General features: G+C 36.0%; 1 protein-coding gene across 5 annotated transcripts in view; it reads right to left on the bottom strand.

The window, feature by feature from the left end:
• LOC145998824 (anoctamin-7-like) overlaps positions 1-14,920 on the bottom strand; it is a 137,627-nt gene that overhangs the window by 68,520 nt on the left and 54,187 nt on the right. For all 5 annotated transcript variants that reach the window (XM_083135476.1, XM_083135475.1, XM_083135478.1 and 2 more), the window contains 3 exons: positions 14,552-14,691; positions 8,076-8,244; positions 6,910-7,078 (listed from right to left, as the gene is read on the bottom strand). In XM_083135476.1, coding sequence (XP_082991602.1) covers positions 6,910-7,078; positions 8,076-8,244; positions 14,552-14,691 — 478 coding nt within the window. The remainder of the gene's footprint in view (positions 1-6,909; positions 7,079-8,075; positions 8,245-14,551; positions 14,692-14,920) is intronic.

Here is a 14,920-nt window from a genome sequence, read left to right as displayed (position 1 = left end):
CGAATGACAGCGTAAGGCAAAAGTTGTCTGAGCTTGAAAAATCTCAGAAAGAGCAGTTGTCATCTCAGAAAGAGCAGTTGTCTGAGCTTGAAAAATCTCAGAAAGAGCAGTTGTCATCTCAGAAAGAGCAGTTGTCTGAGCTTGAAAAATCTCAGAAAGAGCAGTTGTCATCTCAGAAAGAGCAGTTGTCAGAGCTTGAGAAATCTCAGAGAGAGCAGTTGTCAGAGCTGGAGAAATCTCAAAGAGAGCAGTTGAAAGAGCAGTTGTCAGAGCTGGAGAAATCTCAGAGAGAGCAATTGTCAGAGCATGAGAAATCTCAGAAAGAGCAGTTTGCAGAACTTGAAGACAGAACGGTGAAGTGTATGGAAAATATGAACAACACTGTTAAGGAGTTGGGCAACTCACTCCGGATGGAGATTGCGCAGGTTGCTGAAGCTTGCCAAACAGCAAATGATCAAATAAAGGGACACGTTAAAGTGTTGGATGAAAATTTCCAACAGTTGAATATATCTGGTGAAGCGAATACCAACAGCATTCGTAAGTTAGAAGATAGTGTTGCTGGATTGGGTTTGCAGGTAAACGAGCAGTGGAATGTTATCAGCCAGATTAGGGAAAATAATAATGAAGGTTTAATTCAACGTGTTGAGATCTGTGAAGCACGATTAAGTGATGTAACAGCTAAACTGCTGATGACTAATACTTCAACAATCCATAAAGCTGCAGGGAACAATGGCAACATTACTGAAATATCACGTAATCCAGAGCATCCTGTATCTTTATCCTTGTCATCTTCCAGTGCTTCAGAAGATGAATCTTTTCCATTGCATATGTCAGGAAAACGCAAATCTACAGGAAATCCTAAATCTAATTTGTCAGCTCCTACTTCACCAGTTAATGTGCGAAATTCTCGATTAAAGAAGCCTCATAAAATTTCACATGTTAGTCTTGTTGATCCAGCAAATAATGCTTCAGAATCTAGCAATATAGACTCTGATATGTCTGAAGTAAACAAAACTAGATATAATTCGCAAGGAACTTCTGGCAAACGATTTAAACCTAATTACAACACGAAGCATCATAAGCACGCTACTATCATTGATTCTGATACAAATAAACCATCTACTTCTAAGGAACAGCCACGAAAGTATCTACGGCTGAATGAGTTGAATATGTTACCTAAATTTTCTGGAAATCCAGAGAAATCTAGCCCAAGGAAGTTTATTAAAACCTTAACTTCACATTTGGATTTGCTTCAGATTCCAAACGTTCAAAGATTGGAATGTATTCGGAATTGTTTTCAAGGACCAGCCGAGGGATGGTACAATACGCACGTGGATTCCTTTATGACATATAAACATTTTGTACATGAGTTTCTCAACCAGTACACTTCATACTCATTGACGCAGGCTCAGTTGTCAGAATTGAGGAACAGAAAGTATGATCAAAATAGCGGCATGAGCATGGAGGCGTTTGCCACTCGTACTTATTCAACATATTATAATTTGGTAGAGCGTCCTAAAGATGCAGAAGTCATAGACATTTTGATTAATCAGTTTCCATCAATTACGGCACAGACGATATTAGGTGCTGGCTTAACTAAGGTTGACGACGTTATTAATTTACTGAAGAGACTGGATTTGATAAAGACCAGATCTAGTAAGAAGTGTGATTTGCCTAGTGATTTTGAAGTGAGAACATCCAGGTTTACTAAGGATTCAAATGTGTCAGATTTCAGAGATAAACAAAAGTACAAAGTTCAGACAGTCAACACACAACCAAGGAACAGCGAGCAAAATCCTAATCAAAGGAATAATAGACAGTTTTCTCGCAACAATAGAGATTCTAATTTTGGTTCTACATCCGATGGTAACTCGTATAATAGAGGGCAAAATGTAAATGACAATTCTGATCGGCGTCAGGACTTTACATTCAGAAGAAGGAATCAAAATAATTATGGCAATCAACAGTTCTTTAGAAGAAACTTAAATGCAAATAACAGAAGTTATAACAATACCCAATTTAGACGAGACAGTGCGACACCACAGAATGATAGACGTTCTAATACAAGGCAAGGTTATCTACAAACGAGGTCCAATTCAGATCCTAATGTGGCTTGTTTGCCTTATTCCCCGAACAATAGTCAAGGTTTAATCAGTGAAGTAAATTTATGTTGTAATTGTCGTCAGCCCTGTAAACAATCATTCGCTTCTCATAACAGTAATGCTATTTCAGGTAGCCGATTGAATGAAAACGCTGTTTCATTTGATCCCAGGGAAACACAAGTTAAAGAATTAATACAACCAGCGATGGAGTCACAGTCAAACGAACGCCGTGGGTAAATGTAGCCCGATTTACTCGCAGTGATAATACAGAGGGCTGTGTTGCAAGTTTTAACACAGAATATGGTTCACAAAATGTTCAGTCACAAATTACAAATATTTTTCCTGTATATGATAATTTTAAAAACAATGACCAGCTAGCAGTGTTTTTCCAATTGGAATGGTACGAAGAGGAACCCACTTGGACCATGGATGATAGTGGTGTACCATTTCCTATTACTGATCAACCTGTTATTTTTGGGTCTATTTGTAATTTAACAATTCGATGTATTATTGACAGTGGAAGTCAATGTAATCTAATGAGTTACGAATTATGGTGTAGTATAAAGTCCATTGTACAAAGTGCGAGATTGGAATCGATAGATCAGGTAAAATTATTACCATTTGCTGGACAGCAAAAATTTCGAGTTGTTGGTAGGAAAATCCTTCACCTTTCAATACAGTCGGAGATTTTTCCGTTGGAAATGTTTGTGTTAAAACAATTACATGCAGATATAATTTTAGGTATACCATTCCTTAGGCAATATAAAGCTATACTGAATTTTAGACAGGAAGAAGTTACATTGGTATCTCCTGCAAAACAAGAGGTGACACAGTCTTTGTATCGACTGAAGTCTAACGATCAGCATGTTGATAAAAGGGTTCACTGCATTACGGCAGAAAATTTGCCAATGAACACAGATTCCGAAGAAATCTACATAGTAACTGAAGAGAAAATTGTATCAACAGTACAAAATTGTAGTAAACTCTCCTCACGTCAGCAAGCGCTCTTACGTGAGTTGCTATTAAAATATAGAACACAGTTTTCGAATAAGCCTAGACCCGCTCATGTTGAACCATACAAGATAATGTTGGATACTGATTTACCAATTCGTGCTCCAATTTATCCGGTTCCTTTTGCTAAAAGGACAGCTTTGGAGAGTGAATTGAATAAGTGGAAGAACTGGGGCATTATAAAAGAAATGTCGTCCCCTTACCTCAATCCATTGCACATAGTTCCAAAGGCAAATGGAGAATGGCGTCCAGTGGTAGACTTTCGTCGTTTGAATCAGCATGTGATTTCCCCCCTCACTCAAGTCGAACCCATAACTGAACTTCTGCAACACTTTCATGGTGCTACATTCTTTAGTTCGATTGATTTATCATGTGGATATTTCCAGATTCCGCTAACTCCAGACTCCTATCCATATACGGCTTTTTCATATAGAGGGCGCCAGCACGTTTTCTGTTATTTACCTTTTGGTATTAAATCAGCTGTGTCTGTGTTTATGGATCACATGAACAACCTTTTTGGACCGGAAACCAGTTCTTTTGTGTTGGTATATATTGACGATATTCTTATTTTTAGTTCGACTGCTAGTGAACATTTCAAACATTTGGAGTATACATTGCAGGTTCTTCGAAAGGCAAATATGTCCATTAAGTTTGCAAAGTGCAAGTTTTTCCAGGAAGAAATTCTGTTTCTTGGACATGTAATATCTGGCACAAAAATTAAAGTGGATCATTCTAAGGACGCAGCATTGTTACAATTTCCAGTCCCAAACAATAAGAAATCACTGAGAAAATTCATTGGGTTGGCGAACTGGAGAAGCCGATTTATTCCTAACTACTCGCATATAGTCACACCATTATACAGCCTGTTACGTAAGGATACTATTTATGAATGGACTCCGATACATCAGGAAGCTTTCGTTAAGTTAAAGAATGCATTAGTCGCTGCCCCAGCCCTACGACAGCCGGATTTCAGTTTGGAATTTTCTATATCCGTTGATGCTAGTCAGAAAGGATTAGGAAGTGTACTGTGGCAAGAAGCAAGTGATGAAACACGTGTCATTCAATATGCCAGTCGTACACTTCGTGGTACAGAGGCGACTTACAGTACTCATGAACTAGAGTGTTTAGCTATTCTTTTTGCAGTAGAAAAATTTTCGATATACCTTAAGGGAAGGCATTTCCGCATATACTCTGATCATAAGTCACTTTCCTGATTGGAAACTGCAAAGTCATTGAACCCTCGTTTAACGAGATGGGCACTGAAATTACAGTCCTATGATTTTACCTTTCATCACGTGTCAGGTTCCTCTAATTTTATAGCTGACACTTTGAGCAGGTTCCCAGTGAGTGAATATAATAAAATATCTGGAGAATATTTGTATATAAATCAAGTGATACTAGATTTTAAACAGGAGGAAGTCTCAAATATGTGGTGCTCTGCACAAAGGTCAGATGAGACCTGTAATCGTATTATAAATTCACTTAAGGATGACTCATTGCATAGAATGTCAAGTAAATATTTTCTACATGAAGATATTCTGTTCTACAGAGCAAAGCCTGAGGAAAGATGTAAAATTTTTGTTCCTGAGGAACTTATTCCCTTAGTGCTGCATAAAGTCCATGATTTAAAAGGTCACTTTGGATATGATAAAGTTTTAGCACAGTGTCAGAAAGTTTACTATTGGCCTCGCATGAGAAGAAGTATTCGACGTTATCTAAGAGATTGCTTGGAATGTGCAAAATGTAAGTCAATAAGCCAGCCAATATTTCGGGACGAATACCATATATTATCTACTCAGCCTCACAAATTTCTATCAGTAGATCTTATTGGAAAACTTCCCAAATCTAAATGTTACGAATATTTGTTGACTATAGTGGATATTATGTCAAAATACATTATGATTTATCCTCTGAGAAAGGCCACTACTAGAGAGATTGTTAATCGTTTTGAGGATGGTTATTTCAAGCATTATCCTGTGTGCAAAATCCTTCTGTCCGATTGTGGTAGCCAGTTCACTTCCAAAGAATGGAAGTTGTATCTGATATCAAAAGGAATAATTCATTTAACAACAACGTCTTACAATCCCAAAGCTAATCCCATAGAGAGGTATAATAAGGAAATTGTAAGATTACTAAGATTATTTTGTCATCGTGATCACACCACATGGTCACTTAAGATCGATAAGGTTATAAAATTAGTAAATAACTCCTGTTCGAGCATAACCGGTTTTACACCGAATGAATTATTCTTGCACGAAGAAATCCGAGACTCCATAACATCTGAACTCAATTGGCCTGAGGAAATGCGGAAGTTGCCATGGAAGGAAAAATTATATTTGGCAGAGATAAATTCAAAGAGGAAGAAGAATAAATCAAAAATAAGGAATGCTCCCAATGCAGTTAAACTGAAACCAGGACAATTAGTGTTGGCAAGAAATCGACAAATGAGTTCTAAACTGGATAAACAAATTCATAAGTTATTTCAATTATATATTGGACCATTTATGGTAAAAGAAGTTAAAGGAAATTTCGCATCTTTATGCACTTTACATGGTGAAAATTATGGAAAGGTAAATTTCTCTAATTTAAAAATGTTCAACTGTTCCGAGAAGAAGAAAAATCAGTTATTGGGAAGCAATTGTGACGAAGTTAATTGATGTTAATTGAATTTAATAATTACATTGTTCTATTTAAGCATAAATGTATCTCATTGTGATTGTAGAATGATATGTGGAAGTCAGTCACTATGGTTGTGAAATGTGCTACTTTGAGGAGAATGTTTATTAGTAAACTTGTCGCATATTATTGTATGTCTAAATATTATGCAGGGATCAGGCAGGGTTTAACCAAATCAAGGTTAATGAAAATATATATAGGGATCAAATAATGATAATTTGAGGCAAGTTGTTTATCAATGTACTGAAGAGTTTTGTAATGACTCAGTATTTTGTATATTATTTATATTAATTAGTTTAGCCAACAAGGAGAGTGGGTTCTGCAAGGCTATTACTAAGTATTGTTTCACGTGTGTGTGAATTATATATGCCTCATAATTTGACCCATAATTTTTATGTCTTGAGAAAACTCCTTGTGATCTGCACATTTTGGATAACATACAGGGTGATCATAAAATGTTTGATCCCTCGAGTAGTTTTCTATACAGAGTGGGGGGACTATGTGACTGTCTTCTACATTCACAAATAACCAATATTTACTTTATTTCGATTGCGTACAAGTTTATAAAATTAACAGGGAACTATTGAGATTAAGAACGCTGTATCATTGTCGATATTTGTTTTAAGTTGTTGATTCCGATTCGTTTTTGTTATATATGTAAGAAGATTGAATTAAAAATGTCTTGTGTTAAAAATCGAAAAATGAGTTTATATCAAATGTTATAAAGTGAAATAATATTTTGGAAGTTGAGTTGTGTTGCTTAAATCTTGCAATGTAAGTATAATAACATTATGAAACCCAGTTGAGCGCTGAGGACTTGCAATTTAATTCTAAAATTGTGTTAGTCTGCTCATCCTTCGCGTACAATATATATTCAGTGTGAAGTATCGTTGCAATGTTATAAGAAAGTATATTCTTTTTTAATACGTTCTGTTTCTTTTCTGTCTCTTTAGGCTAATTGCAATGATGAGGATCAATGATGAGGGACACACAAAGTAATGTGTGTTATGCAATATGTTGAATCTAGAATCTCTGCTGGAAAGATCATGTGGTTGGCCTTAACTAAGGAGCCTGAGAGGTGAGAAGAAATAAGATACAAATGGCAATTTGAAGTACTCACCAATCATTGCAAAGTACATGGCTATTTTTTCACCAAAATATTCTCTTATGTGATGCAATGGCTGGTCCTTATACCACAACCCAAACTGAGCCCAGTAGGCATACAGAATTTGCCGCCTGTTTAAGGGAAATTTGGGCATAAACCCATCCCATTCTGGTAGAAAATCTCCCTAGAAGAAAACAATTGACATGCATCATCACTGTGTGAATAATCAAGCACTTTTCATGGAGTAAATAAAAATAAATTATGATAAAATTCTTAGTAAGCATCTATGTTAGTTAGCACACTCCTCATATCCACCTACTTAATGCTCCTGCACTAACTCATACTAGTATCAACAAAAGTAAAAAATCAAACATACCTATTCATTCCCTTCTCCTCACCTTCACAGTGATCCAGATACTATTGGTTATCTTTCCAGACAAATCTGAAGTTCTGTGCCCTCACACTAGCAATCTCAGAACCACCCTCCACACCCTATGCCCTCATGCCCATAAATGCAACTGACCAAAGTGCATGATTCCCATCATCTCCAGTACACTTCATGCTCACATTGTAGTAAGTAAATTTACTCGCAAGGTTGAGAATGTTTAGCTGAGCTTTGGGAATAGGTGGAGATGCTTGTATGGTTTAACATAGTGACAATAATGAGGCAAGTGGAGGATAATTACATACAGAGAGGGAGGGGGAGAGAAGGAGTGTGAGTATGTGTGTGGGAGAGAGACAAGGGTGAGTTAGTGGTGACAAAATCAACTCTCTCTGTCAGCCAAGTGTAAAGAATGCAGTGGACCTTCAAAATCAGTCAGGCAAAAGAAAGGGGATCACTGAAATCCAAATTTATTTCAGATGATATTTTTACTGCATTTACTACACCACACCAAAACGAAGTAATATATTTGAACTTATTTAAATTTTCTCTCATAATTTTCAAAAATACTCACAATTACTGCACCGCAATAGATACTGTAAATTAACTGGATTCATTGTTTTTATTATTTTACCTTATATTTTAATGCATAATAATTAATTAATTAAACTCTGAAAATTAAAACTTAATTGTGCATATCACCATCACAGAATGTTCATAATTTACTTTCATTATGCTCATGTCAACACAATTACATGCTAAAAATAGAACGTGTGGGAGCTCCACTCTGGATACTTACATCATGAAGTGCATAAGCTGCCTGAAAAGCACCTGCTTCCAACAATTGTTGGTAGCCAACCTCTCCTGCTCTCGTGTCACCATAAACAACTGAAGACAGGATCATATGCACCATTCTAATGCGTTGAGTGGTGGTAAAAAATGTCCTTTTGTTCTCACTTCCTATGTACCTATAAAAACGTAAAATTTCTATGTATGTATGAATTTATTCATGTTTGAGGAATAAAAGTTGCAGTAGTATAATAAATACACGTAAGCAAATTACTAATTACAGCAAGACAGTACATGCCTGACGAAGTCACCAGACGGGTGGCGAAATCGATCACAAAGAAAATTTGCATGGAAAAATGAAAAGTAAGCTTATCAGAGTAAATTATGAATTTATGTTGTTTAACTATCGGGTGGCCAGAATTAAAGTTACCCAACTCAGAGCCCTCTGTAGCCTGTTTGAGGCATCGTAGAACTCTGAAATTTGGTGAATCCACTATGCAGACCATGGATGACAATAAAAAAAAATAGTTCAATTTTCCGCCACCAGGTTGAAATGTGTCGCTGTACTTCAATGATAGGTTGTAATAATGACGGAAACTGCTCCAATATTGGGAACAAGAGGCTCTATCTGCCACTGCAACAGCCACTTCGGTGACAACTTCTTCTGCAATCGGCCGGTGGTCCCTTCCTGCTGCAACACTCAGATCTCCAGTCTCTTCAAATTTCTTGATCATCTTTGTTAACCCATGCGTCGTCATGGGCGCCTTTCCAAGTCCTTTTGCAAGACGATAATTTCGCAGTGCAGCTGCACTATTACTACCGTTCTGATAAAACAACTTCACCAGCAATGCATGTTCTTTCTTATTTAATGGCATGGTGATCACTTCCGAACTTATGTTCAGCACTCACATTAAGTGATTTAGCTGAGTTATTAATTAGGACATTTGTTAGTGGCTGGAAGTTGCGAGAAAATAATCTCTCGTTTATTGCAAGATTGCAAGGTAAAGGCAAATCCATAACCAATTGGAGCAGTTTACGTCATTATTACAACCCATCATGGAAGTACAGCACCACATTTTAACCTGGTGGCAGAAAATTGAACTATTTTCTTTTTTTATCGCCATCCTCTTCCCCATGGTCTGCATAGTGGATTCACCAAATTTCAGTTCTACGATGCCTCAAACAGGGTACAGAGGGATCTGAGTTGGGTAACTTTAATTCTGGCCACCCGGTACTTTGAGAGCTAAAAATAGTATAAATAGATCAATCCATTCTTATCCAGCCACGCAACATTATATGGTTTTTGTTTCAGAAAAATCAACTGCCAAAATATTTACCAGGTAAATATGTCATAAAATATCAAAGAATTCAATAAGGTTGGGATGATACAAATGATATCTCGATAAGAAAATATTAGTTCGAATATAGTCGCTGATAGCTGACATACTTTTCTGGCATCAAGGTATCTTGAAGGGTTACAAAAATAGCAGTGTGACACTTTCACAATCAAACTATCCTGGATATTTTGCTTTTTGATTGATTTGGTTTATTTTTCTTCACTTTTCTGCTACGTTTGGCTAAGTGTGAAGATGAGGATGAGTGATGATATGATGAAGGGACACTCACAAAAAAAAAAAAACATGTCCAAGCTGAAATTCAAACCAGAGACTCCTGGCGTTGTAGCATGCTGTGCTAACCACTTTGCCACAGAGATCGGCTACAGATATTTTTCAACAACATCGTATGGCAAAGTGAATTTCATAATGAAAATATGGCTATTTTAATATTCCAGTTTCTCATGTGTAATTTAAAATAAAACTGGGGTAGACTTAGGCAGTCGTAATTATAATAGAATATTTGTAGATTAATATTTGTAAATATTCAGAACAACTTCTGGCTGTTACAATGTTCAAGCATTAGTATTGGTTCAAAGTATAGATCCATCATCGTTTTTGAAAGAATGGCACTAGTGCCGAATATTTAAGTCAAGGGGGTGAGAGCTCAGTAACACTAAGGCCAGGGAAGGGATGACAGAAACATGTGATTTCTCAGTCTTGCCAAATCTAGAAATGAATATTTGCCATGCAAGGTTGGTAAGCAAACAGGTATGTGAGTCAAACATTAAATTCTGGTTCTAGGTGTGGTAATTCAAACAACACAGAATAAAGAAAACCACTAAAGATAAAACACACCCACCTCTTCATGAAAACTAACTCTCTAGCCTTCCTAAACCCGAAGGTTCATGGCTGCAGCAACACAGGCCTTCCATCTGTCCCTATCTTGAGCAAGATCTATATACTCTCTTCCATCCCTACCGATTTCCTTTAGGTCTATCTCAACGTTGTCCCTCCATCTTCGTCTTGGCCTTCCTACAGGTCTCTTACCATCTGGTTTCCCAACAAGAATCCTGTAAGCTCCTCTTTCCTCTCCCATTCGTGCCACATGGCCTGCCCACCTAAGTCTTCTTGATTTAATTATTCTAATAATATCTGGACATGAATACAAATTATGTAGTTCTGAATTATGTAACCTTCTCCACTCACCTGTCTCCTCATCCCTTTTAGGTCCAAATATTTTCCTAAGGATCTTATTTTCAAATACTCTCAATTTATGTTCCTCTTTCAATGTAAGGGACCAAGTTTCACACCCATATAATACTACAGGCAAAATTACTGTTTTGTATATTTTAACTTTTAGTTTCTTAGATATTAAACGAGAAGACAAAAGTTTATGAAGAGAGAAGTAACATGCATTTCCTGAATTAAGCCTACTTTTTATTTCCTCTTTAATATAATTTTCATTTGTTAATATTACTCCTAAGTATTTGAATTTGGAAACTGGTTCAAACGAGTTGTTATCAATAATTAGATTTTGATTATTACCTAACACTTGGTTTCGGCCTGTAAGCATATATTTAGTTTTCTCTTTGTTAACTTCCAAACCTATCTCTTTAGCAGTTTTGAAAAATATTTTAGCATTATTCTTAATCGTATTTATATCATCCCCCAGTAAGTCTACATCATCTGCATATGCTAACAACTGAGTCACACCATTTAATTTTAGTCCTTCTTTAGTTTCTTTTACCTTCCTTACAGCATATTCTAAGGCAAAATTAAAGAGCAATGGAGATAATGCATCTCCTTGTTTCAACCCATCATGAATTATAAATTTGTCAGACATATTATTACCCACACGAATTTTACTTTCTGTTTCACTGGTGCATATTTTTATCATACTAACAAGCTTCTTAGGTATTCCAAACTCTACTAATATATTATATAATTTATCTCTTTTGACCGAATCATATGCTTTTTTGAAATCAATGAATAGCTGATGGACATTTTGATTATATTCCCACTTTTTTTCAAGTGTCTGTCTGATGTGAAAAATTTGATCTGTAGTTGATCTGTTACGTTTAAATCCACATTGATAATCACCTATAATTTCATTAGCATATGGGGTTAGTCTTGTTAAAAGAATGTTAGACAATATTTTGTATGTTGTTGAGAGTAGAGAAATTCCACGGTAATTATTGCAGTTCATTTTATCACCTTTTTTAAACACAGGAACAATTATGGATTCTTTCCACTGTTGAGGGATTTCTTCTTTATTCCATATTAAACAAATTAATTTATGAATTTGACATATTAATGAATTTCCACCATATTTAATTAACTCAGCTGGTATTAAATCAATGCCAGGTGCTTTGTTATTCTTTAGCCTTTTAATAGCATCTTTAACTTCAGTCAAGTTTGGTTCTGGAACTAAAGGTTCTGCTGTGTGTACTTCATTTACTTCTGATTTATCTCCTACATGGACATTTAAAAGGTCATTAAAGTAGTTCTTCCATCTATTTAGAATATCGCTTGGGTCAGCTAGAAAATCACCGTCTTTATCTTTTATCAAGTTTACTTTAGGTTGCCACCCCTTTCTAAATTCATTTACACCTTTATATAAATCTCTGATATTTTTATTTTTGCTGTTTGTTTCAATTTCGTTAATTTTGCTTTTCAAGTAATCTCTTTTTTTACTTCTAAACGTGCGGTTAACTTCTCGCTTTATTCTATTATAATTGCTTAGATTTGTATCATCCGAGTTATTTAACCACCTAAGTCTAGCCTGATTTCTTATTTCTATTAGATTATGACATTCATTATCAAACCATGGCTTACTTTTTCTTGGTTTATGGTATCCTATACTTTCTTTAGCTGCTGATTCTATTGCATTACGTCAATAATGCCACCTCTTCATGATATATCAAATTTCAACACAATACCAATACTAGTTAAAAACAACACAAAACACACGAACATGATAAAAGACACTTTAAAAATTTGTCCAAGCTTTTGACTCCATCATCACGGCTGGTAGAGAGATGGCGAAGAAGACACCGTTGTAGTTCTGCTGACGCTACTTGCTGTGTCTGCCGGAAGATATCATTGTTGTCTTGCAGTGTTGGTAAGTTCTTGGTTATTGATATTGTTGGCTGAAGGAAATTTTTTTAATTATTTTTTTAAAGTTTCACCATGTTATACCATGATAGATAAAGATTTCCACAAAAATTGTCGTTGAGATTATTCATGTCGTTAGTCAGGTGTACACACCTTCCTTAACATCCTGATCTATTTTTCCTTTAGCATATGCCAAAAAGGAAACACAATCCTGTGGTAATTAGTGGTTGTTTTCTATGACGTGAAATCTTCGCAGTCTCTCAACCAGCTTGGACAAACTTTTAAAGTGCCTTTTATTGTACTGTTCATGTGTTTTGTGATGTGTTGTTTCTGAAGTTGTTCACTGTTAATACTCTAAATTATATAAAGTATATACTTCGGAGGAAAAAAAAACCTTTTGAGTTCATGTCCTTTATTGGTCTGAAGGTAAATTGCAAATGTCTATGCTGGAAAGATCCAAAATTTGAGCTTATGTCATCACTGACACCATCTTCATCACAACTTTCAGAATTTGATTGCAGTTTTATAATTCACATTTGGACTATTACTTCAAGAATCTGGTACTTTTTCAAGGTACTTTTTTCCTAAACAAATAGCATGCTGGCACATACTATTCCATTCCTGTACTGCAATAGTGTCTATTGCACTTTCGGTAAGGGCCCTAATTTCTCTTAAATTGGAATTGACATTTTGTGAGGCTACTCTTATACTTGATGGTGCTCTATATATACTCAATAGGGTTCAAGTTACAGTGATATGGTGGAAGTCTAAGGACATGGTGACTGTGGTTTTAAAAATTGTGTAAGCTCGATATATGGGACCGAGAAGTTTATTTTAACTTTCAGTAACAATTCTGACTTTGCTTGTTCCACATCAAATGTGATATGTTGTGATAACAACCATTCTTGAATTTCTTGTTTCTTATTTTTTGTGTTTTGGGCTTTCTTGGCTTGAATTGAGTGGTAGGAGGCATTGTCCATAACAACAGATCTAGGTGGGAAACTGGGAATAATTTTTTGATGTAACCACTTCTCAAAGTTCGTGGAATTCATCTCATCGTGATAATTGTCGAAAGTTGTTTTGGCCTGGAAGATATCCAGTGCATTTGGAACAATGTGCATGGAACCCCCAGCATGCTGATGATTATTCTCTGCCTCCGACTATGGTTTGTGATGCATCTTCACTCTACCAGCATTTCTAGATTTTGTAATTCAGATGAATCCAGGCTTTGTCAATATAAACCACAGACCTCATTTCATTACGGAATCTATTGATAGCACAAAGATATTTGCTTTCCAAACCGTAATGTTGCATCATTCAATGAGAGCTAAGTGAGTGTGTTTGCACTTTTTAACTATAAAGCCTATTTGATGCATTAAGTTTCGTAGAGATTCCAACCTGCCCTGATAATTAATTTCTTCCTTCGCAATTACTCAAGGTTTCAATATTCTAGGAACTTTTCTTTTCATTTTAAACAGTTCATGGATATTTCTTTGTAATATGCACTTATCCATATCATGTCTTTGTTTGTTTACATCTCCATTTACCAGGTGTTGACAAATTCTGGCAAGGAGCTTTTAAATCGGTTTTATTCCTTTCTAGTTTAACGACTCTGATCTTCCTGTACAATATACGTACTGATCTCTTTAAGAAATGTGACATTCATGTAAGATATCATCCCTCTCTTTAGAGGATGATCGTGAAGATACTTTCACCAATCTCTTATCTCCTCTTCTCACTTCTCTATGATTTGTAGCATTAAATTTTGCTTGTTACTGTGCACAACTTCTTACTCACTCAAAAACGCATCTAAACATTCCTTGAATTTTTGTAAAGTAAAGCTAACAACATTGTGTCAGTGGGAGTGGCAAGGCAGAGGGGTGGTTTAAATATTTTTTTGAGCTTTCAGAAATCCTAGCACTACCACAGAATCAACTCAACATTTTTATGATTTAGGAAGGGGGGAGAGAAAGTACACTACTGTATCAGATTCTTCTATAATGAATATCTTATTTCTTTACAAAGCCAATTTTACCTATTAAAATCCCTTTGATAAAATCGAGCACTATAGAAAGATGCAGCCAGATATGGTATATCCTGAGCACAGATGTTTTTCAGATGGAACTTCTTGCACAAACGACCACCCCAAGTCTCTGTCCTTAGTGGCTTGTGATACTGGAAGACAACATAATATTAAGTTTCAACATGACTACACTTCCCATGCTCTTCCACATGCAGGCAGAACTTAATGGATCATATTCAATGTGACGTCAGCGGCGGAGAGCATGATAGGAAATCTGGTCAAACAACACGTGCTCCGGCACTCAGTCCGGCAAGCGATAGCAAGCTTGAAGCGGAGCATATGCTATGTGCATGAAATTGACCCGATATTTTAAATTTTTAA

Source organism: Lepisma saccharinum, chromosome 14 (assembly GCF_977018435.1).
Source record: "Lepisma saccharinum chromosome 14, izLepSacc3.1, whole genome shotgun sequence".
Lineage (NCBI taxonomy): Eukaryota > Metazoa > Arthropoda > Insecta > Zygentoma > Lepismatidae > Lepisma > Lepisma saccharinum.
This window is presented reverse-complemented; position numbering and strand designations above follow the sequence as displayed.